The following is a 27,203-nucleotide window of genomic DNA, read 5'->3' on the forward strand; positions in this document are numbered from 1 at the left end:
CTACGCTACAGCTGCAAACCGGTCCGTGTACTCCTTCGGGTTACCATTCCACCTTAATTTAGCCAACTCCGTTAGCAATTGACTCGGCGACATTGCTTTGTCAAATCGCTCCCAAAGCTGGCGCTGTACCGTTTCCCAGTCGCTTAGGTCGATAGTTCGCCGTAGATACATCCAATAGGTTAGACCTGGGCCCACAGGGTGGTCAATAAATGCGCTTCCCCACTCGCGCGGCTCCAATCCCATGTGGCTGTACCGGCGCTCGATGCGCAGCAAAACGGCCTGCATAGTGCTGCTGTCTTCTGGTAGTATGGGAAACGTTGCGCCCAATTCCCCGGTCCCGCCTATAACATTTCTTACTACACTCATAGCGGACTGGAATTGGTTCCACGTGACAAAGGGACTGTCCCTTGGAATAACATTGGTCATTGGTATCACCTGTGGGGACGCCTCCTTATGCCCACGCGGCCGCGCTGCCACGGTGTGCTTCGGAGTAGCATGACGATGAGGGGCCGGTGTCCCGCTCGGCATTTTGCTTGTTGACATTGTAGAAGTCTCCTGCTGTGTGGGGGATAACCGTCTACCTTCGACGCATTTCCTTGAAACAGTAACCCGAACATCACGAAATACGTTTATTCATAGTTTTTCAAAGTCCATTCTTCTCAAATCCCCCACCACTCGGGGTTCGCCTCCTAGACCCTGTGGGGAGGAAGCCTGCATCGGTGCCGGCGCTATCGCCAGCCCCAATCTCCGGGAACTTTCAGGCACGTCTAGTGTATACACGCTAATTCGCCGACAAATTCGCTTATTTCGATCCTAGTAAGAGGGTCCTGTCTTCGTACGGTGATATGACCTCTTGTAGGACACCGGCTAGCTATCTTCCATTGGTCACCAGCAAGCGCTATTGTAGTGCCTGTGCACTACAGTGCTAGCGCCCCTCTGCGCCTTCCAGAGCTGCGAGATCTCTTTCTACGTTACTCGAGTCCTTGAAATTGATGAGTAACTTTGACTAGGGTTTAGCACACATCGAGTGGCATGCTGTCCAATATGCTGTTTACTAGGCCAGCTGCTTTCACCTCTATTCCTGTTGATGCCAAGTGCTGGAAGCTAGCCTAATGCGTGTGGTGGTCTCCTTGCACAGTTCAAATTTTGCTGGATAAGCGCCTAACGGTTAGCATTGCAAAGGCGCCTACATAGTCCCAGCTTCAAACCATGCAATATGGTGTGGCCGCAGCTGTCTCCTTTTTGGGTCCAAGGTCCCACAGCACCGCCTTTGAAATACTGTGTGTCTCATGTCCCATATAACGTCGGTACATTCATGAGGCGCCAATATTATCTCTGTTAAGTGTGAGAAAGCCCCCACATTTTCTCCCATCTCATATGCGGTCGGCTGCAAGACTGTTGCAATTTGTTTTGTCACATCCACTTTTACAAAGATGTCTCGCACATGCACCGCATTCTATCTTTATCGTGCATGGTGTGGTCCAGTTGCCATTAGAATTTTGCTGTTGGTCTCATAGTTGTTACTTTTTGTGACGTGAAGCTCTTGCTCTGACTATTTGGTCTTAGAAAAACTAACCTTATCGTCAGCCCTGCTCGACTGGGCTCATACAGCAGGCGTTATAATGCGGGGTACCCTGTTCACGGATCACAAGGGCGTTGCGCAGTTACACAAAAATTGCGCATCTATACATACATTAATGGGCCTTTCAACCTTCAGAAACATTAATTTTTCACTAACTGCTTGCATGCGTGATTGGACATGACCCTGGAACAGCCCTTAAACGTGAGCTGACTGCAGCTTCGCTCTTACGTAGCATTCTACTGCTGATTATGCAGATGCATTCCCGCCTATACTCACCAAATGCAGCGAAGCATAAATTAGAAACAAGGAAACGTCATCCTTGGGAGGGGAAATATTGCTTTTCCATTTTCCGGCTCCCCGCATGGGCGTTGGGAGCATCAGTAATACTGCCAGCCACAAAGCTTCGGGTAAGCTGCACTGAATCCTGAAACCAACCATCTGTGATACTGAATTTGTCTCCCCTCAGTTTCTAGTCACACATTAGTTTTTCTAGTGTTGAATTATACAACACCTAGAGGTTGTTTACCGCCAGCCACGGAAGCCTGGGATTATCTGCAATAATTCCTAGAACAAACGCACAATGAAACTATTATTTGCTCGGTTTTCCTAGTTAAACATTAAACGTTATTGTATTGAACTATATATCATATGAAGACTGTTTGTGCAGAACAATGCAATGCTGCACATTCCATTCGGTTCATTAGCCCACACCCCGTTAGTTCGGGTGATTTGACCCGGACATGTGCGGAAAAAGTTGAACATCGCCGATGACACTCACAGTATCAAATAATAGTCTCAAATAAGTATCTTGGAAGTGCTCTCTTTGACAAAAACTCCCCACTACGCCGTTCAATACCACTGGACTTTGGCGGGACGTCACAATTACAGCTCCCGTTCTAACGAGACAGCTGAAATCACTGATCTGGGAAACTTAATTGAATTTAGTTAAAAACCAACCAAGAATTGAAATTCGAATTCGTGAGTGCTCATGCAATCGACTCACCGTGCTTTGTGCAGATGGGGGGACGTGCGGACGGTCCGGCCTTCGCCAAGTCAGCAACGTTCCTTCACGCGTTTCATTGCTTAAGGTTCACGAATCAAACATGAGTATGCCAACCCCAATTACATTTGAAGCTAAGAAAATAGTTAACACAACACTCTGCAGCAATCGGCAGACCTTGCCATGCAAATGAGCATGGTCTCGAGGGTGTTCTGATGGATGCAGGCAGATCTACTGCTATCTCAACTCGGCGGCATCGAGGGTTGTTGTCAAGGTGTCTACGTTTATTGCTGCTCATTACCAACCCTAGCTCACTAAAACTTTAGCTTAAGGTAACGTTGGCTTCTTTAGTTCCTTGGGAATGTGCAACTGTTAGCATTCCAGCGATCCAGAGCTCAAGGTGGTCCACAGCAGACCACAGCAGAAAAACGAGCCCCAGCCGCATATAAGTGCCGCTTACACACTGCAAGGAAACTCATTGTCAAAGAGCAGCAACTCCTTTCCTAAACTAGCATGTTTTGTTTCCCAAGATGTGTTACTGGTTCCTAATATCCTTCACCTGCTTCCTCGCCGGCGTTAGCGAACATGGGTTCTTCCAAGCAGGAGGGGCACCAACACTTACGGTAGAGGCCCAACTCCCTAACAGTGAATTATTTGTGCAGAACCGGAAAATTATGACTTGCTTCAACAGGCGTCGACAATCTGCTATTGCTTTTTTCCGCAGTAACGCCATCATCTTGATAGGAGTGGCAGTTGCTTTTATCCTTATACAGTGCCACAGGTCCGTGAAAGTCTAAAAAGGAAGATATTGGAAACTGCAAATAGTTCGCACACGAGAGCAGCGCTTGCTCGCCACAGCGATACCCATCCGTCATCCGATTACAACGAACGGCAATCCTACCTCCAACTCTGTACCTTCAAAGCTATGAACAGACTCCGCACTGCTGTTACAGACAAACAAAGCCCAGATGAGGGGTGCGGAGTGCTCCACATCGCGTCGAGCCCTTCGAGCCAATGCCCCTTTTTGCCCTGTAGGTGGGCGAGTGTGCGCGTGCTCTATAGCATCCCTGACGCATATACAAAACAGCGGCAGAAGCGCGATATCACAACTATCTGGTGCCTTTGCAAAACCTGAACGAGCAGGACACCCACTTGAAACGCGCTGCCCGGTCTGCCGCATCGACTCAAATGCCGCTCCTGCCAACGTCTGCGGCACCACAAATTCAAACAATTCCAATCGGCATATCACATCAACGGCGTAACGAACAAAACCAGGTGATGCAACAAACCCTACCACCACAGTAGTCAATACTCAGCATCGTACTTCCTGCACACTATGCAACGCTAGCAGGCGTTTCACATCAACACGCGTCTTTCCAATCATCTCTCATGAATCTGCGATCAGAGACGCAGCGTGCGTGCAACATAAGCTTTCGCCTAACGAGGTAATGAACTTTGAAGCGGCTAAACAGTAGCTAAACATCAAAACTAAAGTGCAAATATGTAAAGACTTCGTACGCTTGCTCCTTTTCGTCACGGAGATAGCCTTCAGTCATAAACCTACAAATAGCAACGCACACAAGGTCAACTGCACAGAATGAGACCCCTTCAAGCACCCGATGGTTGTCGCGGTTTACACAAATCACAGATGAGCTCTACAGATTCGTTACGCCGTACTTCGCACAGAAGCTTCATTGCCTTTTACACGGGCATGTGCGCCCATTATCTCGCCCCTGATGCATATGAAAGACTACAACGAAACCGCAGATTCACATCAATTGAATCTAAGAACTTGAATGAAGCAAAGAAGTGTGTGACAAGCGGCGGCCGATACACTACACTGAGAAGCACTTCGCCACAACAGTTTCTCCCGCTTGTTGAAACCAATTCATGCCGGCACGCCTAAAACTGTCATCGGCTTCGGTGACGCAACGAAAGCACCGCCAGATAACGTCAGCCTCTTGTGTATCGAAATCCTGAATCAGCAAAACACGCAATTCACGCGCGCTCCCCTTTCTACTGCTTCATACAAATATTGCCCCTTCTATCTGCCCCAGCGCCCTCGTACCCGTTTCTCCTGACACCACAGACACACACAACTCCACTCCACTCTTCACATCACCCGAAAAGCGAACGAAACCACATGATGCACCATGCACTACCACCTCAGTTGTCAATACGCATCATCATGTCTACTCACGTACATGCTGCACACCGCACAAAGCTGGCGGGCAACACATATCAACGCTGTGGCCGCGCCCCATCAACACCCTCATACTACACACATCAGCACGACAACCGCCAGATTACACCACCCGCATGCGTGTCCAAAGCCTGAATCAGCAAAACACGCAAATGGGGAGCCTCATGGGCGTGTTTGCAAATACCTGGAGTGCAAAATAATTACACTAAATGCCGTGTCGATTAAACACATGACGAAGCTCTATTTAAGCCTCAGGCACCGGGCCTTGAGGGACCTGAAGCAGAGCTAAGAGAGCTACCTGATCGACTGTGCGCTGCTGCACGAGGAAACGTGCAGCCATTTCAGCTGCATCAATTAGAACCATCTGCGGCTGTGTGTCAGCCCGCCGCTATTGCTGCCACTCGTGAGCAGCAACTGCAGCCCCCACTGCTGGGTCTTGAAACGATTCAGGAAAGGACGTCAACAGGGCACGTAACAGGCCAAACAGCCTGTCTGCAATGGGCATGGGAAAAGCCCTCAAGCAGACGCTTGCCTCTCTCCAAAAACAACACATTGAGACCCACGAAAACTATGCCAGATTCTAATGCCTCAAAATGCTGCGCCCATCTTGCGTACTGTCGCAGGGCACACTAGGACTTGGCCGTGGTGTCGACCACTCCGGAAGAGCCGGGGCGAAGCAAGGATGCCACAGTACATACCCCATGCTGCTGAGAGCCTGCAGCCGAACACAATGAACTAGCTAAGTTGCTGGAAGTAGGGCAGAAAAAAAGGAACAGGATATGCGTGCAAGTATATGCAGAACACGAAGCTCTGCTGAAGTAGCGCATCGCAGAGCCGCAGCCAGGTGATCTCGAGATGAAAATCGCAAGAGCAAACTTAGCTTTCTTGATTTAATGGAAATAATATTTGTGCTTGGCCTTTCTTGAGGCAGCACTGGGACTGGATCCGCCAGCAGTGACAAGGATAGTTAGAAGCATGCACGCAGTGAACATGAAAGTTTGCAACAAGCACAAAAGCAAAGGTTGGTTTTATACCATCCAGACGCCGCGTTAAGAGGTGAAGACAAGAAAACTACCTGTCGGTACTCGCCTTGCATGCCAACTGGCGACAGGCCAAACAAAGTGCAAGAGAAGGACAGACAAAAAATACAGTAAACAGATCTAAACATGAAAAAAAACACAAAAGAACCCGTCAGGATGAACGAAAATAAGGTATTTATTATTCTGCTTTCATGCGCCAAGGGTGGCACTTACGTAACCACCCGCAGCTGCTAGCTGCTGCTGCAGATGGCACCATCAGAACAGCAGCAGCAGCAGAAAAAAGGTAAATCTTTCTTGACGGAAGCTTGCTGCAACAGCAAATGCTAAAGTACGAATGGCAGTTTTCCACAATGGAATCGCTAGGGGTTTTATGCTATTTCAACGTATGTGCATATGGAGGAGAAACGTGTTGAAATCTGTCAACACTTGAGTTGGAGGGTTTGATTTGGAGTAAAGGCTGGCGAGGACAAAAGAAAGCTGAAAACACCTACTCTGCGTAAAGGCGCCAGTGGCTTCGCAGCCAACACTAAACGCCTTACACTGAACTAGGATATAACCTCGTGGAAGGCAAAAAGGAGGTACAAATAAACAGAAGTAAAGCCAAATCAAAGTAAGCAAGGGAGCGTGAGAAGGGTGCTGCACATCTTTGTCTCCATGCATACAAAACGTTGCGAACGCCTCACCAGCCCAGCTAAAAGCAAACAACTGAAGCAACAGAGAAAACAAATAAGCCGATGAATGCGGCTCGCAGCCAGTAGGTGCACCCGACTCCCAGCTCTCTACCGTGCTTCCTCCTTTTGGGTTTTCCGTGCATGCAGCCTGGGGCCTGATGGTGACCGTGTAACTATGTGTGCATGCATTTATTTGTAAATTCACTGCGCGCATGGATGCATGTACACGGAGCCCTGCCGCATGCATGCAGGCATGCATGCACTTCTTTTGGGCTATCTCGTACGCCTGCATAGCTTGTTGCCAAAAGCGGAGCCAAATATGAAAACTTTGGCGTTGCTGCACGCGGCTGCTGTTATGAAGACATGCAGAGCTTCTGTGTACGATAAGCTGCTGCTGCTGTGCCGGTAGCCTTCATTATGCAGCAGCAGCACATATTACTGCTAAGGTCCTGATTTTCAAGGAGGTGATAAGGCTGTTGTAGGCTTGGCAGCCTGCCAAAGGAGTCTCTGTGCTTCTGCCGCGTCAATCTCGGTACATTTATTTGCTGCTTTTCTTTGTAATTCTTCTGTCTCTTTTGCCACCGCCTTTTCTGTCTCCTTTGCTGCGTCTGCCTGTTCTTTCAAAGACACTTTCCCCTCCCATTCTGCTGCTGCTGCTGCTGGCTTCTGTTTCGCCGCTTCTGCTGCTCCTCCTTGCTGAGGCGCTGCAGAACCAAAGGCGTAGATGAGGGCCCCACAAATCGCCTGCATGTAACAAAGAAAGAAAGGCAGCATTAAGGCATAAATTCAAATAAATCCCAATTTGCAAAAATGTGGGAAAAGAATCCGAGATGCCTCGTCGAGAAATTCGAATTCTTTTGCAACAAAACAATGACCATAATAAGAACAAAAACACGCAAGACGAAGGCGCAAGTGAATAATAATCGTTGTCGCATCATTATTCACATAGCTATGAAAGAATAAAACGGGAAGACAGAAAAGGGCTAGAAACAAAAGAAACAACCAAGGGCAAAGATTAAGGCCGAAGATTATAAGTACCTCTTGAGGTAATTGAACTCCAATTGCGGAAGGCTAAAATAAACGAACAAAGAACTGCAATTCAAAACTAGTATAATGAAACAAAATTACGAAGAAATAAGAATTGAGAGAGCTAAGGAGAGACACAGGAGAGAAAAGGAAACGGGGTGATTGATTGAACTAAATGAAAATGAAAACGGTATTTCAAGATAAAATGTGAAACGCCACTGCAGGTACAAGAAACAAAGACCTAGAGAAATAACAGCTAGTAACAAAGCCAATAACGAAAAAGGAAGGATATATAAGAGGGCAACAAAAATACAAAATAAAACCCGGAGAAGGCCAACGAGGCGAAAGGAAAAACTAAGTTCATATGCAAACGCAGAGACAAAGCTGCAGTATGCAAAGCAGTGAAAAAAACAAAATAAATATGAACAAGCCAGCCAAAGTAAGCATGAAAAATAGTAACAAAATGCCTTGTGGAGCCATCTGAAGCTAGCCAACTAAAAGACATATAAAAGCGAACTTTCGCGGACAGCTTTGCAGACAAAAGAATTAAAACAAAAAAGGCAAAGTGTGCAGGCTTGCAGGTCAGGCAAACAGCAGGGCCGTCTATGCGACTGCAGCAGCAACAACACTTTGAACAGTAGCAGCAGCACTCGCACCATTGCTGCAGCTGCAGCAGAGGCAGCAACGCTTACCGCAGCACCTGCCGCAGATAGGGAAGCAGCAGCAGCATTCATGACAGCAGCAGCAACAGCGGCAGCAGCACGACTCGTAACTGCAGCAGTAGCAGCAGCGCTTACGACTGCAGCAGCAGCTGATTTGGCCGTGTTGAGGCACTGAGAGCTCTGCCGCTCACAAAAAAGCAAATGAGACAAAACAAAGACGAGGGCCATGCGCACAGCCTGCGCACAGCAGCAGCTTCGAACATGAGCCTCACAGCAGCAGCAGCAGCAAGTGCAGCAGCCAGTAGCAGCAGCAACCGCAGCTCTTGGGGTAGCAGCAGCAACGGAACCGGCTGAAAGCAACGGCTCCATGGCAGAAGTGGAGCAGCCGTGGCAGCAGCGGGGAAATAAGCAGCAGCAGCAAAATAAGCTGCAGCAACAGCAAAGACAACAGGGCAGAAGCGACTTCGAAAACACAATCAGTAGCGGCTAAGCAGCAGCAGCAACAGCGGCAGCAAAATAGACAGCAACAGCAAAACGCAGTAGCAGCAGCAGCGTCGAAACGCGCAGCAGCGGCCTCAAAACGCACGGTAGCAGCAACAAAACACGCAGCAGAAGCAGCAAAGACAACAGGATAGCGACTACTGGGAAGACACAGCCAGCAGCAACAGAGCAGCAGCAATGGCGGCAGCAGCAACAAGCGCTGCCGCAGTAGCAAAAGCAACCGGGAAGCAGCTTTGAAGACACAGCAGCGGCAACAGCAGCAGCAGCAGCAGCAGCAGCAGCAGCACCGTCGTCACAAGCACCTTGAGGACCCCTGTGGTTACTGCGCCTAAATGCTTCAAAACAAACCAAAGGACTCCAGAGCGCAAAAGAGAACAAATAAATAAACCCAAAAAGCAAGAAATTAGAACCTGAGACAAACGAATAGACAACGAAGTGCATGCATGCGCCCACTGTATGTACAGCGTGTGAAAGATCCTATACAGAGCAAAAGTAATTGAGATGTTCACTCTACATTAAATATGGAACACTAGCATGTAAATTTGCTTTATTGGTTGAAAATTATAGCCATAACAAGTATATGTACACACACATGATACGCATAATATCAGCGCATAGTCTGCATTATAAGTGTCCTTTGTTGTTATGCAAAAGATATATACTGTATATACACATCTGCATGTATATATATATACACATACATATAATACTATATGCATCAAATCCACTTAATATACATATCATTCGCATGTACAATATGCGTGCATATACATATAAATATGATATTTTGCGCGTTATGTATATAATATATATTATACATCATAGGGGCATGCATAATATATATATATATATATATATTGTTAATATATATATATATATACATATATACATAGGCGTTTGCTTTTAACCTTTTCGCTTCCAGTGCTTAGGTAGCTGGTGGGAGCCACTTAAGGAACTGCCAAACTCTTGCTGCTGCTGTTCGCATTGCTGCTGCTGCCTAATTTTGCTGCTCTTTGAAATTGGTAGAAAGCTCATTGTTATTTGAAGACGGTAGCAGCGGCTGATGCGGTGGCTGCTGCTCGTGCTGCTGCTGCTGCTCTTGCTGCTGCTGTTGTTTCTGCTGCTGTAGTCGTTTATTAGCTGTTAAAAGCAATGAAGACATGTCTTTGGACGCGCTTGCAGGCAGAGGTAGCAGAAGCAGAAGCAGCAGCAGCAACATAACAGCAGCAGCAACAAGAGCAAATGCAGAAGAAGCAGCAACACGAACAGCAGCGGCAGTCGCCGCTGCCGTGGCTCACGAACGGTTGCTAGTGAAGCAACATGGAAAACAAAAGAGGAGACACAAACAATTAAGTAGTTCAAAAACTGCAAAAACAAATTAGCAGCAAACTAAGCGAACAAAGACCCCACACTTACCCCTAAGGAGCCGCCTCTTCGCTTCCTGGGATCGTCTACCAGTCGACTCCAGCGCGGCACAGTCCACACAAAAGTCCACAGCAGCAAAGCAGCAGTGTTTATCACCCTGACAAAAGCAAAGGTCAGCAGCAGCAATTGGGAGGCTTTAATAACATTAATCTTTGCTGCCCTCGGCTTTACAAATTAGGGTTTAGCTCGGCATCTTTTCTCTACAGTTATCTCTACAGTTATGATTCCTTTCAGTGCTTAACTAAACCCTAAACACCCAGGGAACCCCTAGCGACCTTTCGGGTCTGGAGGCCCCTGATGGCCTCATGCAAACCCCCGTGAGAAAACCCCCCAAATCAAGACCCTGCAAACCCTCAGCGTGTCTTGAGGGCCCCCTGAAGACCTCCTAGGGGCCCCTTGAGGGGCTCCAAGGGCTCTTTGGGGTTTATTTAAGCCCCCTTAGAAGCCCCCAGACGGCTCTTCAGGGCCCCCGTTGGGACCCCTTAAGTGGGGGCCTCTGGATTGCGGGCCTCTAGAGGGTCCCGTAGAGTGGGGGCCCTTATAGTGGAGGCCCCCGAAAAACCCAATTGACACCTATCTGAAGGCTCATGCGCTTCTTATTAGGTCCTAAATCCTCATTTGCGAGGCTCCATTGGGCCCTCTTCTAGACCCCAAGCAGGCCTTCTGCATTAGGGTTTGGGGTTTAGGGTTTAACTTAGCGCTTAGGGTTGCCCCTCTTTTACAGGCGCCTTTTGAACACTAGAAAGTCCCCAGAGGGGCCCCCTGGGAGCATTTCAGGGATTCAGCGGGGCCCAATGGAAGCCCCCCAAGGACTCTTTGAGGGCCCTTTGAAGACCTCCTACAATCCCCTTTGGGGCCCCTCTGAAGGCCACTGTGGGGCAGTAGAGCCCCTATAAGGCCCCCAAGAGCCCTCTACGAGGCACCTCTGGAGCCCTTGTGGGGCCCCTGTGGAGCCCCTGTGGGGCCCCTGTGGGGCCCCTGTGGGGCCCCTGTGGAGCCCCTGTGGGGCCCCTGTGGAGCCACTGTGGGGCACCTGCGGGGCCCCCGTGCCCCTGTATATTATGCTCACCCACACATATAAACTAGTTGAGGCCCTTCTATTCTGTGTCTTTTGTCTTTCATATATTTCTCGCTCAAGACGAAGGCAAGGCCGTGCTGCGCGTGTGCGAGTAAACAAAAGGAAATAAAGGAAAATAATAATAATTGCATTTTAGTTGAAATTTATCATCTTCTTGCCTTGATACAGACTCTACAGGGACACACTCAGAAAAAATGTTAAGAGGTAAAGAAAACGGAAACACAGGAGCGACGCAAAAAAGCAGCGATGGAGAGACAGCCAAGGAAGCTAAACCCTAAACCCTAAACCCTAAACCCTGAAGCATATAGACTGTGCTAAGGGTCCACAACCAAAGCAGCGCAAGGGCAAAACATAACAAAAAAAAAGGAAAAACAAGGTAGAACAAAAATAAAAAGACACGGAAGTAACTGAGGTGACAAAAAGAAACAAAGGCCCAAAATTAAAACTAAACATGGCACAAATCAAATGCCTCTGATTGTCTTACAAGGATCTGCGCCACCGTAACAAGACAAACACCAAAGAGCTCCTGGGCCCCTTGGGCCCCAAGGGCCCCCAACAGCCCGGGGCCCCCAGGGGCCCCTGGGGTACCTGGGTTTCTTTGTATCCCTTGGGTCCCTTGTGGCCCTGGGGCCCTCGGGGCCCCTAAGGCTTCTTGCGGCGCAGGGGCCCCCTGGGGCCCTGAAGCCCCCAGGCCGTTCTGTGAGGACTTTGCCTCGGGCGCGCTGGAGGCCCCTAGTTTTTCCGGGGCCCCAGGGGGCCCCTTGGGGGCCCCCTGGGTGTCCAGCGGCCCTGGGGGCCTCTTAGGGGGCGCTTCCAATTCAAAGGCCCCCGGGGGCCCTTTGGGGGGCCCCCCAGGTTCTAGGGCCCCCTGCGGCCCCACAGGGACCCCTTGGGGGTTAGGGGCCCCCTGGAGCTGTCTAATGCGAAGAAGAAAGGCCACAGTGACCAGCACTAATCCTATGATTTGTTTCGGACTCAGTTTTTTGTTTAGAATGAAAAAAGAAAGCAAAGAGACCCAAAGAAGAGACAAGGATACTGCCATGAGGTACAAAGAGCTGCCAGCGTAGACCAGGCCAGCTGCAGAAGCGAAAAATACAGAAGCAGAAATAAGTTCCGAAATGAGTATTCTTACAAATTACAAAAAAAAATTTTAAAGATAAATTCAATTTGTTTGGACAGAGACAGACAAAGCCGCTATTCAGCGCTGGCCTCCTATAGACAAAAAGGCCAAAAGAGTTAAAAGGAATTCAAAAAGACAAAAGGCCAAAAAACTGGAGAAAAGGAAAAACAATGCAAAAAAGACAAAAGTGAAAGAGTAATAAAAAGAGGCAAAGGAGAACATGAAAAGAAAAAAAAAGATAGAAGAGCAGAAGAATAGAAAGAGAGGAGAGAAAGAAATTAAAAAAGGCAAAGGTGTCAAAGAGGAGGAAAAGAAAAAGAAAGAAAATAAGAAGGAGAAAAGACATAAAGACACAAAAGCTCAAGAAACAAAAATAGAAGAGAAACAAAAAAGAAAAAAAAGAAGACAGAGAATCGGGCAAGAGGGTGCAAAAGTCTGAAAACAAAAGGAAGAAAATTTGAACTTGGAGTTTAAAAAAGGAATTGAAATTAAACTTTCACCTTTTTCTAAAACATGATGGGCCAAATCAACGAGACAAATCAAAGCTGCCTGCAGCCACTGTCTCCTCGAAAGTGTCTCCTTTTTTTTGCAAATAAAAAATCCAATTAAAAGCATGGAGACAAAAACTGGCAAAACGAAGAAGCAGCAGCTCGGCTGTACGTACACCCCGCAGCAGGCGCGCAGCGAAAAACAAAACATGCAAATTTACGAATTTTCGCGTTTTCAATGTTTTAAATCCAAATTCATATCTTTTTATGCATTTAAATGTGTAGTTTGATGTTTTTCAGCATTCAAATATGCATTTTCACGTTTCTAATCATTTAAATTCGAATTTGATCGCTTTTAAGCATTGAAAAACGAACTTGAACTTGGTGAAGCATTTAAATGTGAAATTTAATGCAGTCAAAATTTTAAATATGAATTAAATGCTCCTCAGTGTTTAGATAGAACTTTATTATTTTTAATAATTTAAATACGAATGCAAATGTGTTGAAGCATTTAAGTACAAACATAAACGTCTTTAAGCATGTAAATACCAACTCAAATGCCTTCAAGCATTTAAAGGCTTTAACAAATTGTCTCCAGATTCAATCGAAGAAACATAAAACAAAACAGAAGCAAAACTGAAAAGGAACAAAAAGATTTGGAGAGTCTGAAAGCAGCAATGGCAAAAGCCAGAAACAAAAAATGAAAAATAATAAAAAGGAGAAATTAAATAAAGGGCTTATAAGTCCGAAGAGACAAAACGGAAGGGCAAGAGCTTCATTGGAATTACCTAGATCAAATAAAAAAATTAAAAAAATAAAAATGAAACAATGAGAAGTTTTGAGTTTAAAAGGGCAAAAAAGAATAAAAAAGCTAGAGAAAGAACCAAAAGAGAAAGGAAAAGAATAGAAAAGAACTGCAGCGTTTTTTCCAGCAAAATGGCAAATCCATTTTAATTAATTTAATCCAATTAACTTAATTAAATTAAATTAATTAAAATGAATTTAAAATGAATTAAATTTAAAAATTAAATGTTGAAAAGTCCCACATCAGCTGCTCCGTGGCTCCGGGCCAAGTCGACCAGCAGCGGCTGCGCTGTACTGACAGCTACAATTAGAAAGGCCCGCAGCGCCAAAGAGAAAAAAGAATTCATTTTAAAAATAAAAAGAAGTAAAAGAAATAAAAATAAATAAAAAGAAATAAAAAGAAATAAAGAAACAGAAAGAAATAGATAGAAATGAAAGATAAAAGAAACAAAAGACTTAGACAGAAAGAGGCCAGAAAGACACACAACAAAAGGCGAAGAAACGGGACAGTAAAAAGATAAAAGAACAAAAAAAGAAAAAAACAAAAAAGAAAAAAGCCACAAATAAAACAAAAAGATCAAAAAAGAATTTAAAAAAAAAAGACAAAAGTAGAAAACAGCAAAGGGGAACAAATCCGAAGAGAAAACGGAGAAACGGGAAAAAAAAGAGGAAAAACAGAAAAGAATTTTAAAAATAAAAGAGAATAGAGAAGAATAAAAAGAAGCAAAAAAAAAGATTTGAGGCTAAGAGACAAACAGAAAAAAAAACGCAAATTCAGACTGAGTCCCCTGAGGGCCTTTTGGAGTTGTGGGGTTTGGTTTTTTCGCTTTTATTTTCTTTTGTTTTATTTTGTTTTCTTTTTATTTGTTTTCTTTTATCTTTTTCCTCTCTTTCATCTCCTTTTTTCTCCCTTTACATTCTTTTGTCTCCTCCCTTTGCTGCCAAATCTGCTGCCGCTCTGAAGCTGCTGCAGCGGCTGTGTTTTGCTGCTGCTGCAGCAAGTCCGTCGCAGCAGCAGAAGCCGCAGCAGCAGCAGCAGCAGAAGCAGCAGCAACAGCTGCAGATGAGGTGTACGTACACCGCAGAGCCAGCCGACACAACTCGAAAAAAAAGAGAAATAAGAGGACTTCGAGGGGCTTCTAAACCCATAAAAATGAAAATGAAAACAATTTAAAAGTAATGAATTAATTAAAAGGTGAGGCGAGACCCAAAGCGTCGTGGGTTTCGTCTGCGGTGTATCGACACCCAACGACGACAGAATCCCGACGCGAACTTCGCACCATTAATAGACCAAAATCATCCGGAAAACAAACAAAAAACCAATTTAAACCCTAAAATGGGTTTTATTTTTATTTATTTACTACAAAACAACGCAAATAAACCCCCAGGGGCCCCAAAAGAACCCCTGCTCCCTTGCTGGGGGCCCCCAGAGGAGATGGCTGTGTACTCGGGGGCCCCTGGGGGCCCCCGGGGGCCCCCGCGGGCGCCCGGAGGCCCCCAGGGCTTCTTTTGATGCTAAAAAGGGTTTTTTGGTCTAATTTTTTTTGCTTTTTGCAGCTGAGCTTCGCATGCAGCCTCCGGGGTAGAACGGAGGTCCCTTGGGTCTTCTTTTTGTCCTTTTTCCCCTCAAAAACTCCCCAAACATGCCTCGGGGGGGCCACAGAGGCGGCATATATCCCATTTCAGGCCTCCCCTGGGGCCCCGGGCAGCGCTACCTCAAACGCGGGCTGTACAGACACCAGAGGACCGACGTCTTTGTACCCAGGTAACTCCACTACACACAAAGGGGCCCACGAGGGGCCACCGAGGAGTCCTCAAGGGGCCCCCAAAGGGCCCCAAAGGGGCCCCCAAACGGCCCCAAAGGGGCCCCCAAAGGGCCCCACAGGGGCCCCCAAAGGGCCCCCAGGGGCCGCTGAAGGGGCCCCAGAGAACGCCACAGGGACCCTCAAGATGCCCCCAAGAAGCTGCTAAAGGGTTCATCAACGGCGCCTTAAAAGGCTTTAGTAGAGTTCCCAAAAGGGCCCCCCAAAAACTAAATAAGGCCTATTTTTAGAAGTCCCTGAGCCGCTTGCTGGGTCCTCATTGGGGGCCCTTCCTGGGGGGGCCCCCAGACAAGCAGGAGGGTCTTGGGGGCCCCCAAAAGGCATTTGCGTCGCCTTTGGGGGCCCCCATGGCCCTAAGAATAGCAGCAAAAGAAGTTATTGGGGGCCCCCTGCTCAAGGGGCCCCCAATGCTCTCTGGGGCCCCTGTGGGGCCCCCTTTTGCTGCCTTCGCATTGCTGCAGCTGCATGCGTGCCAGCATTGGCTAGCAAGCTAGCTAGTTAGCTAGCTAGCCAGCTAGCTAGCCAGCCAGCTAGCCAGCTAGCTAGCCAGCTAGCAAGCCGTCTAGGTAGATAGCTAGCTGGCTTGCTAGATAGCTAAGTGGCTAGCTAGCTTCGTAGCCACATGCCTGGCTAGCTACGTATCTCGTTTGATAGCTAGCCAGCTTGGCAGATAGCTGGCTAGCTAGCTAGAGAGCTAGCTAGCTAGTTGGCTAGCGAGCTGGCTAGCTAGTTGGCTAGCTAGTTGGCTAGCTAGTTGGCTAGCTAGGTGGCTAGCCAGGCGGCTAACTACTAGCTGTATCCTTCCCTGCGCAGCTCGAAGTTCATGTCATTAATTTATCTTTTGAATTCTTTTACTTTGATTAAAAGAATTTGAAATAAATAAAAATTGAATTTAAATAAATTTAAATTCAATTTTTATTTATTTCCACTTTTTGCTTCAGGTGGGGCTGGAGGCGAGAACGCCTCAGTTCTTCGCCGCTGCCCGACGGCAGCACGAAGAAGTGGGAGCCGGAGAGCAGCAAGGCCTGGCCTTTACTAGGTAAGCAGCTAGCTAGCTAGCTAGCTAGCTAGCTGGCTAGCTAGCCAGCTAGCTAGCAAGCTAATTGGCTAGCTAGGGGGCTGACTGGATAGCTAGCTGGCTAGCTGGCTGGCTAGCTAACAGGCTAGCTGGCTGGCTAGTTAGGTACCTACCTGGCCAGCTAGATAGCTAGCTGGTTGGCCAGCTGTCCGCCTAGCTGGCTAAGTGGCTAGCTAGCTAGCTAGCTAGCTAGCCAGCTAGTCTTGTAGGTAGTCAGCCAACTGATAAGAACGCTAGTCAGCTTGCTCGCTAGTTGGCTGGCTAGCTGGCTGGCTAGCTGGCTGTTGTCCCCTCGGCGTGGAGGCCGTTCACTTGTTTGTCTAGCGGCTGTGTAGTTGATTCGCTGAGCAGATCTGTGGCTAGCTGGCTAGGGGCCACAGCTAGCTGTGTAGCTAGCTAGCTAGCTAGCTAGCTAGATAGCTTGCCTGCTTGCTTGCTATGGACCTCGCTAAAGGTCTAAATGGCTAGTATACCAGAGGGCCAATCGACTTTTTCAAGCCAGCTAGCTACACAACTGCATAGCTAGCTATCCAGCCAGCTAGCTAGCTAGCTAGCTAGCCAGCTGCTAGAGGACGCGGCTGGCTAGCTAGGCCTTCCCCGGGCAGCTAGCTAGCTAGTCCGCTGTACGGCGGCTGTGCATCTCTGTATTTGTAGCTCTATTTATTTATTGAAATTAAATGGTTTGCTGATAGCAACAAATAATAAAAATACTTTTTGTTTCTGTAGGACTTCCCCACCACCAGAGGATGTACACCCGAAACGAGGCGCGGTATCTGCAGCCGGCGCTGCGGTGTACGTACACCCCAGCACTCGAGCACATCCTCAACTTGCTGGAGCCAGCAGCAGCAGCAGCAGGCTGGAGATACAGCGGGCTGGGCCGCCCCGAAGTAAGGCCTCCTTCTGCTTCCCCCCAGCAGCAGCAGCAGCAGCAGCAGCAGCAGCAGCAGCAGCAGCAGCAGCAGCTGCCGCTGCACCTGGTGAAGGCCGCGAGGGAAGTCGAGCGCGGGGCCGGCCCTTTTGTGTCTTTGGCGCGTTTGCCTTTTTTGGAGAGGGGGCGGTGAGCTGAGGGGTTGGTTTTGAGTCATTTTAATTCAATTTAAAAGAAATAAAAGCAATTTAAATCCATTTTAATTGTTTAAAATGATTTAAATGATTAAAACAAGCTCCAAAATGCTCCATTCCTCGCTTTTTTTGCTCCGCTGCTGCTCCTGGTGCCGCCTGCGAGCTGCTGCAGCGGCCCGGGCGTTGGGGTGTACAGACACCTCAGCCGCTGTTTCTACCTTTTATTTTTCCTTTTGTTTCTTTTATTTTTTTCTTTTTCCAGAATTCAGCGCCTTTGGCGAATAGTGCTGGAAGCAGACACCTGGAGGTACCCTCTTACGGGGGCCTCCTGGGGGCCCCGCGACAGGGGGGCCCCCGAGGCCCCCTGGGTGCCTGTGGGTTCGGGGGCCCCCCAGGGGGCCCCCGGGGGGCCCCCTGAGGGGGCCCCCGGGGGGCCCCCCATAGTTGACGAAAGAGCAGCAGTAGTACAGGAGCTGCCGCTTGCGGAGTGTCTGTACACCCGAAGCAACCACCGGCTGCAGTCCAGAAGACACCCCATTTGGCAGCACTTGAGATATAAGAAGGATAAAGCCAAAATCCCTTACCTCCACAGGTCAGCAGCAGCAGCAGCAGCAGCAGCAGCAGATGCAGCAGCAGCAGCGGATGCAGCAGCAGCGGCTGCAGCTGCTGCAGCACATGTAGCAGCAGCGGCAGCACCCGCAGCAGCTCGAGCAGCCGCTGCAGCAGCGCCAGATGGAGCGGCAGCAACAGCGGCTGTATCTGCAGCAGCAACTGCATCTGCATCAGCAGCTGTATCTGCAGCAGCAGCTGTATCTGCAGCAGCAGCTGTATCTGCAGCAGCAACTGTATCTGCAGCAGCAGCAGATCTTTTGAGGGAAGCACCGCCAAGTGGCGCTTTGGAAGAGCTGTCAATCGAGATGTGCTGCTGGCTCCAGCAGCAGCAGCAGCAGCAGCAGCAGCAGCAGCAGCAGCAGCAGTGTTGTGTTTGTGTGCAGGAAGCGCCTAGTGAGAGAGAAGATGCAAGCAGACACAATTGGAGCCTTCAATGCATAACCCAGAATCTAGCTGCTACTGCTGCTGCTTCTATTGCTGCTGCTGCTGCACTGCAGCAGCAGCAACCGCAGCGCCACAAAGTGTCCAGCAGCAGCAGCAGCAGCAACAGCGCCACTGCGGCATCTGCTGCCCCCTTTTTTTTTGCCTAAGACCCATATTTATAATTTATTGGTATATTTCCGCATTTGTTTTTATTATTTATTCATTCTATTTACAAGTACTACACTGCTGTCATCTAATTTGTTTATAATTCCCCAGAAAGAAAAGAATTAAAAGAAGTTAAAAAGAAATGCTGAGGCAGCAAAGTTCCTTAGCTGCAGCAGCAAATGAAGCAGCAGCAGCAGCAGCTGCAACAGCATCAGTCGCAGCCCAGGAAATGCTGCCGCACCAAAACGGGATGCAGCAGCAGCAAGTACCTGCAGCAACAGCAAGAGGCTCTCGCTGCAGCAGCATTCGCTGCAGCAGCAGCAGCATTCGCCGCAGCAGCAGCAGCATTCGTTGCAGCAGCAGCAGCATTCGTTGCAGCAGCAGCAGCATTCGTTGCAGCAGCAGCAGTATTCGTTGCAGCAGCAGCAGCATTCGCTGCAGCAGCAGCAGCATTCGCTGCAGCAGCAGCAGCAGCATTCACTACAGTGGAAACAACATCCGCTGCTGCAGCAGCAACATCTGCTGCTGCTGCAGCAGCTTGTATCTTTTGGCAGCAAATCTACATCTAGGATAGCCAAATGTACAAAATAAAATCAAAAAGATATTTACAAAGACAATTATTTCTTTTATGTTAATTTGAATTCAGTTGCAAGTCCCAAAGATGTCAAACCCTGCTGCTGCTAATGTTTGCTGTACTGAAATACTGAAAATAAAATAAATTTTAAATATTCAAATAAATATATTTCATAAGAATATCCTTTCTCGTATACAATCCCTATCACAAATCTGTCTACTTTAATTGTTCTTAAACAAGTACAAAAAATATATTTATATTAATGAAACGCGCTGCCCCCAGTGTAGGCATATATACATAATATATATATATATGTATATATTTACATATATACATATATATATCTATATATACCTATATATATATACATATATATATAAATATATATATATATATATATATATATATACGTATATAATACATTCAGATATATAAACAATTCCACATATACATACAATATATATAAAGTAAAAACTAAATAAAAGAGCATTTCGAAAAGCCCTTTTTTGAATTTATATCTCTTTGCTCATTCCCACTCGGCTCGGGTGTCTGTACACCCGAAGAGGTTGCCGCGCACAGAAATCGATTTTGAATTTTAGGGCTAGAGAATTTAAAACCAAAACAAATAAATAAATCAAATGATTAAAATAAAATGATTTTATTTAAATAAATAATTGTCGAAAGGGCCGTCAGATAGGAGCGAAAGAATAACAGCAGCAGATACACCCTGGGGTGTACCTTCAGCTGAACTATGTGTTCATCCTGTTCCCTTTTTCAAAAGCAGAAAATAACAAATTAAATAATTTTAATAAATTAAATTAAACAAATTCAACAAGAGACCTTTTTAAAGAATAAATCGAGAAATGGCAGCAGCCAGAGTGTAATTTCAAAGGCTTCTTCGTACACCTGCCAAAACCAAATGCCTCTAGACCCACAAACCCTAAACCCTAAACCCTAAACCCTAAGGATATATTAAAACATATATAAACATATATAAGCAGCGAAGAAAAACGAAAAAATATATTTCAATGATGTGACAAAAACAAAAGACGGATCCTTGCGGATTCCGATTCACGGGGTGTACAGACACCAGCCTTCACGCGAACAAAAAGGAATATTGAAAACAAACAAAATAAATAAAAAAGAATAAAAAACATTTAGATAAAAAGACAAGAGAAAAGTACAAGAATAAAAAGGCATTTGGATAGAAGAACAAAAGACAAATAAAGGAATAAAAAGACACACAAATGAATACAAAATAAAAGAACAAAGAGGCATTTAGACAAAAGAAAACAAAAGATAAATAAAAGAATAAAAAGACATTCAGATGATAAAAGTGTGGGGAATAAAAGAACAGAAAAATTTGAAAACGACAACTAGAGAAGAATCTGAAAAATTGAAGAATAGAAAAGAATTCAAAACTTAAAGAGAAATTCGGCAAGAATAAAAAGGCATTGAAAGGATAAACAAATGAAAATGCAAAAACGCAAAAAGATTTTTTAAAAATAATAAATAAAATAAATAAAATAGATTTGCGCCTTGGCTTCAGATAGGAGCGAAAGATAATCAGCAAATGCCTTTAAGCTGAACTATGAATTCATCAGCGTAGCCAGCGCTGAGGTGTACGTACACCCCAAATGCAGCAGCAAATGCAGCAGCAAATGCAGCAGCAAATGCTGCAGTTGCAAAAAGAAATATATCAATTCAACTTCATTCAAAACTCAAAAGGCAAAACAGAAAATGAAACGCATGCAGTAGACTTCAAGCTGTCTGTACACCCCAAACCCCACACACTCAGGTGTATATACACCTCAAAACAGTTTGCGGGAAAGGCACTGAAAAGCCCTTGGGGTGTATAGGCAGCTCCAGGTGCCAGGTATAAATAAAAGAGGCAATAAAAAGCAGGAAAAGACTTTAAAAAGAAATAGAAATAAAAAGAAATAAAAGATAAAACGACAGGAAGGAATAAGTGAGCAGGTCTCTCAAAAGCAGCCACAACAGTTGTTCGTTCTTCTGTTGTAAACGAGGTGTACGTACACCCAAATCTGCAGCAGCAGCTGGCAGCAGCTCACGCTGCTGCAGCAGCTGCTGCTTCTGCTGCAACAGCAGCTGCTGCTGCTGCTGCAACAGCAGCTGCTGCTCCTGCTGCAGCAGCAACAGCTGCTGCTGCTCCTGGATGTCTTTCGTTCGGCATGTGGCTGCTGAGGGACTCTGGCTCTGCAGAGGCCCGCGTTTGCTGCTGCTGCTGCTGGAGGCGCAGCAGCAGCAGCAGCTGCTGCTGCTGCTGCTGCTCACCTGTTGGCCTTGGCCACTCTTTCAATCTCGTCTTTCTTTTTAATTGCATAAGAGTTGCTGCTTTCTTTTGCACAATTCATTATTTCATCTGCCAGACACTCCGACATGCTCTTCAGGTTTCGGAAGGCCGCAGTGCTGTACGTACACCCCAGCAGCAGCAGCAGCAGCAGCAGCAGCAGCAGCAGCAGCAAAGGAAAGGCGTCAAAGAGCGGCTAAAGCGTCAAAATTAAAAGCTGAAAAAGCCAATTAAATGAAGTAAATTAAAGAGGAGTAGAATATCAAAAAGAACTCTAAAAAGAAAAAAAGAAATAACATGAAAAAACTTCAAAGAGAAATTAGAAAAAGGAATTTGAAGGCGCCAAAAAACCCTAAAAACACAAAAAGAGATCTAAAAGAAGAACAAAAAGATAAAAGATTTCAAAAGAGATTTGAAAGGAAAATAAAAAGAAAAAAGACTTCGAAAAAGACTCAAAAGCAAAACAAAAAGATAAAAGATTTAAAAAGGATTTAAAAGAAATATAAAAAAGATAGAAAGGCAAAAAAACTGCAAAAAGTCAGAGAGCGTTTAAGCCGCCAAAAGGCATAAAAAGACATCCAGAAAGTCCCAAGAAGTCGGAAAAAGAGGAAAAGAAACTCCGGAAGAAGCTCTAGAAGACTAAGAGGGAAAAAAAGGATTTAAAAAGCTTTCAAACGCCGAAAAAACGAAAAGAAAACTCACCGGGCTCCCGTGCAAATCAAATAAATGGCCTGGTTCACTCGCCGCAAAGGCGACACGTCCACCGCCTGCCGACGAACCACTCCGGCACTTCCGATCCGAGTCGAGTCTTCCCGAGGGCCGCCTCTCTCCACAGCTTGCACCAACACCTGCAGCAGCAGCAGCAGCAGCAGCAGCAGCAGCAGCAGCGGGGGGGGTGTGCAGCAGCAGCAGCAGCGGGGAGGGTGTGCAGCAGCAGCAGCGGCGGCGGGCGGGACCGGCAGCAGCAGCAGAGGCGGGGAGAGCGAGCGGCAGCGCAGCAAGCAGCAGCGGGAGTAGATACGCAAGAAGCAGCAGCAGCAGCAGCAGTACAAAAGGCAGCAGCAGCAGCAGCAGTACAAAAGGCAGCAGCAGCAGCAGCACAGCAGCCCTATTGGAGCAGCAGCAGCAGCAGCACAGCAGCCCTGTTGCTGCAGCAGCAGCAGCTGCAGCAAAGGTGATAAAAGGGAGACCAAAGGTCGAAAAAAGTCGAAAAAAAGGCCAAAAAAGGTGTTTTTTTGGCGAAAAAAAGCGGGAAAAAAGCAGCAGCAGAAGAGGAGAAGAAAAGGAGAAGAGGGGGAGAAAAAAAGGGAGAAAAAGGAGAAAAAAGAGACCTGGAGAGGATTTTTGTCGGCCATCAAAGCAATGATGTCGAAGGCGTGCTGCACTATGCGAATGGCCTGGAGCTTTTTGCCGGAGTTGCGGCCGTGCATCATGAGGGAGTTGACCAGCCGCTCGACCAGCGGGCACTGCGCCTTCCGAAAGCGCTTTTTTTGGTACCTGAGAGCCCCAAAACGCAAATTTTAACGCAAATTAATCCGCCAATAAACTCCAAATCGAAAATTGGATCTTTGAGAACAAATTTGCAAAAAAAATCTCCAAAAATGAACCAAAAACGACCAAAAACAACCAAATTTCGACCAAAATCGATGAAGTTGTCCTTTCAGGGCCACGGGGGGTAAAAGGAAACAAATACAAATTAAAAATAAATAAATTAAATTAAATTAAATTAAATAAATAAATAAATAATTAATTAATTAAAAAGAAATAAAATAAAAATAAATTAAATAAAAGAAATAAATCTAAAAAGAACTCAAAAGAATTAAAAAGCAAACTTGGACAGGCACGGGAAGACCCCAGAAGCCAAAACAACCTGCTCTACCCCCCCTCTGCTGCTGCTGCTGCTGCTGCAGCAGCAGCAGCAGCAGCTGCTGCTGCTGCTGCTGCAGCAGCAGCTGCTGCTGCTGCTGCTGCTGACCTGCCGGCAGTGTGGGGCGTGAGGACCGCAGCCTTGCCCTTGACGGCGAGGTAGTCGACGAGGGAAAGATCGGAGACAGTGACATCATCATAAGTCCATCTTCCGAAGAGTTTGAAGTCCGTTGCTGCCATTTTTGCTGCTGCTGCTGCTGCTGCTGCTGCTGCTGCTGCTGCTGCTGGTTAGGGGGATTCTGCTCCGCTGCTCTCCACTCCTTTTCGACCTTTCTTCATTCCACTGAGGCGGCCTCTCGCGCTGCTGCTGCTGCTGCAGCTGCTGCGCACACGCAGCAGCAAACACACACTTTGCACCCAATACAACTCTTGCTGCTGCTGCTGCTGCTGCTGCTGCTGCTGCTGCTGTTGGGCGGGGACCTTTGCTGCACTTGGGCTGGCCACTCGCAGGTGCTGCAGCTGAAGTGCTGCTGCTGAGGATGCTGCTGCTGCTCTGCTGCTCCACTAGGCATATAGGCCAGAGAACTAGAGAGCAGCAGCGGCAGCAGCAGCAGCAGCAGCAGCTGCTGCTGCTGCAACTGCTGCTGCTGTGGGGCCCGCGTCGGGTGTGGAGTGCAGCAGCAGCTATTAAACAGCAGGATGTACACCCTAGCCCAAAAACTTCGAGCAGCGCAGCCGCTGCCGCCGCTGCTGCTGCTGCTGAGGCTGCTGCTGCTGTCGCTGCTGCTGCTGCTGCTGCTGCTGCTGCTCTTCGTGATACTCCACAGAGTGTATCGACGCACAGAACTCCATTCCGCAAGAAAACGAAAACCCCACAAAAAACAGAGACAGGGATCAGCAGCAGCAGCAGCAGCTGCTGCTGCTGCTGCTCACGCGCAGCAGCAGCAGCGCAGCAGCAGCAGCAGCAGCAGCAGCAGCGACCAGGGCTCAGCAGCACTCCTCACCTGTTTTTAAATATAAAAAGAGTTTGAAAAAACCCTTTTTGGCAACTGGCGCAAACCCCAAAGCTAAATCCCAGCTGCTGCTGCTGCTGCTGCTGCTGCTGCAGCCTCTCCCCGCAGCCGCACCAGCAGCAGCTGCAGCCACTGCTGCTGTGGGGCTGCCGCTGCTGCTGCTGCAGCAGCTGCTGCTGCGGCTGCTGGCCTCTGCCCCCACATGCATGCGGCCCACCTGCTGCTGCTGCCGCCGTTGCTGCTGCTGCTGCTGCTGCTGCTGCTGCCTACCAGGGGTGCTGCTGCTGCATCTTTCTGCTTCGTGTGCTTCTGCTGCTGCTCTTCTCTTTTCCTTTTTGCTGCTCTTTTCAAAACCCTCAAAATGGGCACTACTTACAACATCCGCCCCAAGAAGTTCGGGCCTGGCAGCCGCCAGTGGTGAGGGTTTAGGGTTTAGGGTTTAGGGTTTGGGCCCTAGGGTTTAGGGTTTCGGGTTCGGGTTTTGCGTTTCCTAATTCTCTCCCTTTTCTAGTTTTTGCTGCTGCCCGCCGCGACGAAGGCCAGATGCCGCTGCTGCTGCTGCTGCTGCCGCTGCTGCTGCTGCTGCTGCTGTGGGGCAGCACTTATGCCAGCCCTTATGCCAGCCTTTTCCCTTTTGCTGCTGCAGCAGCAGCTATGCGTGGCAGTGCGCTGCTGCTGCGCGCCCGCTGAGGTGTATGGACAGCTGCCCGCGACCCCGGGGGCCCCGGGGGCCCCTGCTGCTGCCGCTGCTGCCGCTGCTGCTGCTGCTGCTGCTGCTGCTGCTGCTATTCTGGAGTTGCGGCTTTCTAGGGCAGGTCTTCAGCTGCAGCAGCTCATGCTCTCCGTATTATGTCTGTGTCTGCTGTTGCTGCTGCTGTGGCGCTGCCGCTGCCTCCGCTGCTGCTCCCTCCGCTGCTGCTGCTCCCGCTGCTGCTGCTGCTCCCGCTGCTGCTGCTGCTGCTGCTGCTGCAGCCGGGTGTGCTTCAACCGCCACGGCATGGTCCGGAAGTACGGAATCAACATGTGCCGGCAGTGCTTCAGAGAGCGAGCGGCGCTCATAGGTTTCCAGAAGGTAAGCAGCAGCAGCAGCAGCAACAGCAGCAGCAGCACAAGCTGCAGCTGCAGCAGCAGCAGCACAAGCTGCAGCAGCAACAGCAGCAGCGCAGGCGAAAGCAGCAGCAGCAGTGGTGGAGGAGCGGGAGGGGGGTGGGAGGTGGGGGACGCAGCTGGGGCTGTAGAATGAGTAGCAGCAGCAAGTTCAGCAGCAGCAACAACAGCAGCAGCAGCAGCAGCAGCAGCAGCAAATTGTCTTGTGTGTCTCTTTTTGCTGCAGTACCGTTAAGGCCGCCCCACAGTCCCTCTGGGGTGTCTGCGGAGACACCGCAGCCGCCTGCTGTCTCCGCCGTGCATGCTGCAGCAGCAGCAGCAGCAGCTGCTGCAGCAGCAACTGCAGCAGCAGCAGCAGCTGCTGCTGCTGCTGCAGGGGTGTGGGGGCCTTGAGGCAGCAAACAGCTGAACTCTTCGTTTGTTGCTGTTTCTAAAAGGGACTTGTAATAATTCTTTCTTTAAAGTTGGATCTTATTGATTAAAATGAATTTAATTAATTTAAATAGAAATAAAATATATTTATTTTTATTTATTTAAATATACTTTTAGATTAAAAGCAAAAATCCCCTTTTAGTTGCTGCTGCAGAAGCAGCAGCAAACAGCCAGCGGCAGCAGCAGCTAGCGCCTGCTGCAGCAGCCAGTTATTTCGCGCTGCTGCTGCCGCAGCATCAGCAGCAACAGCAGCAGCAACAGCAGCAGCAACAGCAGCAACAGCAGCAGCAGCAGCAGCAGAAACGGCAACGGCCAGGCCTTTCGCGGCCCTCAAAAGAAAGAGTCAAAAAAAGAAAAAGAAAAACTAAAAAAGTTTTTAAAAAAGTTTTTTAAAATTAAAATGAAGAAAGAAGAGACAGCAGCAGACTAGACAAGAAAGGAAAGCACAAGTGCTGCAGCAGCAGCAGCTGCTGTTGCGACTGCTGCTGCTGCTGCTGCTGCTGCTGCAGCAGCAGCCGCAACAGCCGCAGCAGCAGCGCACAGCAGCAGCCGCTACAGCCGCAACTGCCGCAGCAGCAGCAGCAGCCGCAGCAGCAGCCGCAGCAGCAGCAGCAGCCGCAGCAGCAGCAGCAGCAGCAGCAGCAAATGCTGCAGTTAGGAGATAGTCTCTCCTGTCCTCTCGTGAATTATTTTGTTCTCTTTAAAGGCCGTCTGTACAGACATCGCAAACCCCCAAAACCCCACAACCCCCTAACCTCCAGCCCCAAACCCTAAACCCTAAACCCTAAACCCTAAACCCTAAACCCCCGTTCTCGGGCCCCAGGACGCAGCAGCCCCGCCAGGAGGTCCCTTAAAGAAGTCGCTAATTAGCTAGCTAGCTAGCTAGCTAGCTAGCTAATCAGCTAGCTAGCTAACCAGCTAGCTAGCTAATCAGCCAGTTAGCTAATCAGCTAAGTAGGTAGTTAGCTAGCTTGTCAGCTAGCTGGCTGGCTAGCTAGCTGGCTAGCTAGCTAATTAGCTAGCCAGCTAGCTGGCTAGCTAGCTAGCTAATTAGCTAGCTAGTCGGGAATCGTGCTACCCGGCCAGCTGGAGCTGCTCTCGGCAGGTGTCTGAACAGCTAGCCAGCTAGCTAGCTGG

General features: G+C 48.0%; 5 protein-coding genes across 5 annotated transcripts; 2 read left to right on the top strand and 3 right to left on the bottom strand.

Annotated features, from left to right (window-relative positions):
• ENH_00033930 (hypothetical protein) lies at positions 1-528 on the bottom strand (the record flags this gene model as incomplete). The annotated part of the gene is made up of 1 exon (XM_013585008.1): positions 1-528. One exon carries the CDS (start codon positions 526-528, stop codon positions 1-3), a length of 528 nt encoding a protein of 175 aa, XP_013440462.1.
• Positions 529-9,682: 9,154 nt separating this feature from the next.
• On the bottom strand, positions 9,683-12,230 carry ENH_00033940 (hypothetical protein; the record flags this gene model as incomplete). The annotated part of the gene is made up of 3 exons (XM_013585009.1): positions 9,683-9,825; positions 10,102-10,207; positions 11,673-12,230. The coding sequence occupies 3 exons, from the start codon at positions 12,228-12,230 to the stop codon at positions 9,683-9,685; spliced, it is 807 nt and encodes a 268-aa protein (XP_013440463.1).
• A 3,013-nt stretch (positions 12,231-15,243) lies between these two features.
• On the top strand, positions 15,244-18,765 carry ENH_00033950 (hypothetical protein, conserved; the record flags this gene model as incomplete). Its single annotated transcript, XM_013585010.1, is given in 4 exon segments — positions 15,244-15,365; positions 17,228-17,558; positions 17,826-17,978; positions 17,983-18,765. Coding segments are annotated over 4 exon segments (1,389 nt in total).
• A 2,293-nt stretch (positions 18,766-21,058) lies between these two features.
• ENH_00033960 (40S ribosomal protein S5, putative) lies at positions 21,059-23,754 on the bottom strand (the record flags this gene model as incomplete). Its single annotated transcript, XM_013585011.1, has 5 exons — positions 21,059-21,107; positions 21,633-21,767; positions 22,351-22,496; positions 22,980-23,145; positions 23,624-23,754. 5 exons carry the CDS (start codon positions 23,752-23,754, stop codon positions 21,059-21,061), a joined length of 627 nt encoding a protein of 208 aa, XP_013440465.1.
• Positions 23,755-24,888: 1,134 nt separating this feature from the next.
• On the top strand, positions 24,889-26,027 carry ENH_00033970 (hypothetical protein; the record flags this gene model as incomplete). The annotated part of the gene is made up of 3 exons (XM_013585012.1): positions 24,889-24,944; positions 25,589-25,740; positions 25,861-26,027. The coding sequence occupies 3 exons, from the start codon at positions 24,889-24,891 to the stop codon at positions 26,025-26,027; spliced, it is 375 nt and encodes a 124-aa protein (XP_013440466.1).
• Between the last annotated feature and the right edge of the window lie 1,176 nt (positions 26,028-27,203).

This window comes from Eimeria necatrix, genomic scaffold, assembly GCF_000499385.1.
Source record: "Eimeria necatrix Houghton genomic scaffold, Enh_scaff248, whole genome shotgun sequence".
Lineage (NCBI taxonomy): Eukaryota > Apicomplexa > Conoidasida > Eucoccidiorida > Eimeriidae > Eimeria > Eimeria necatrix.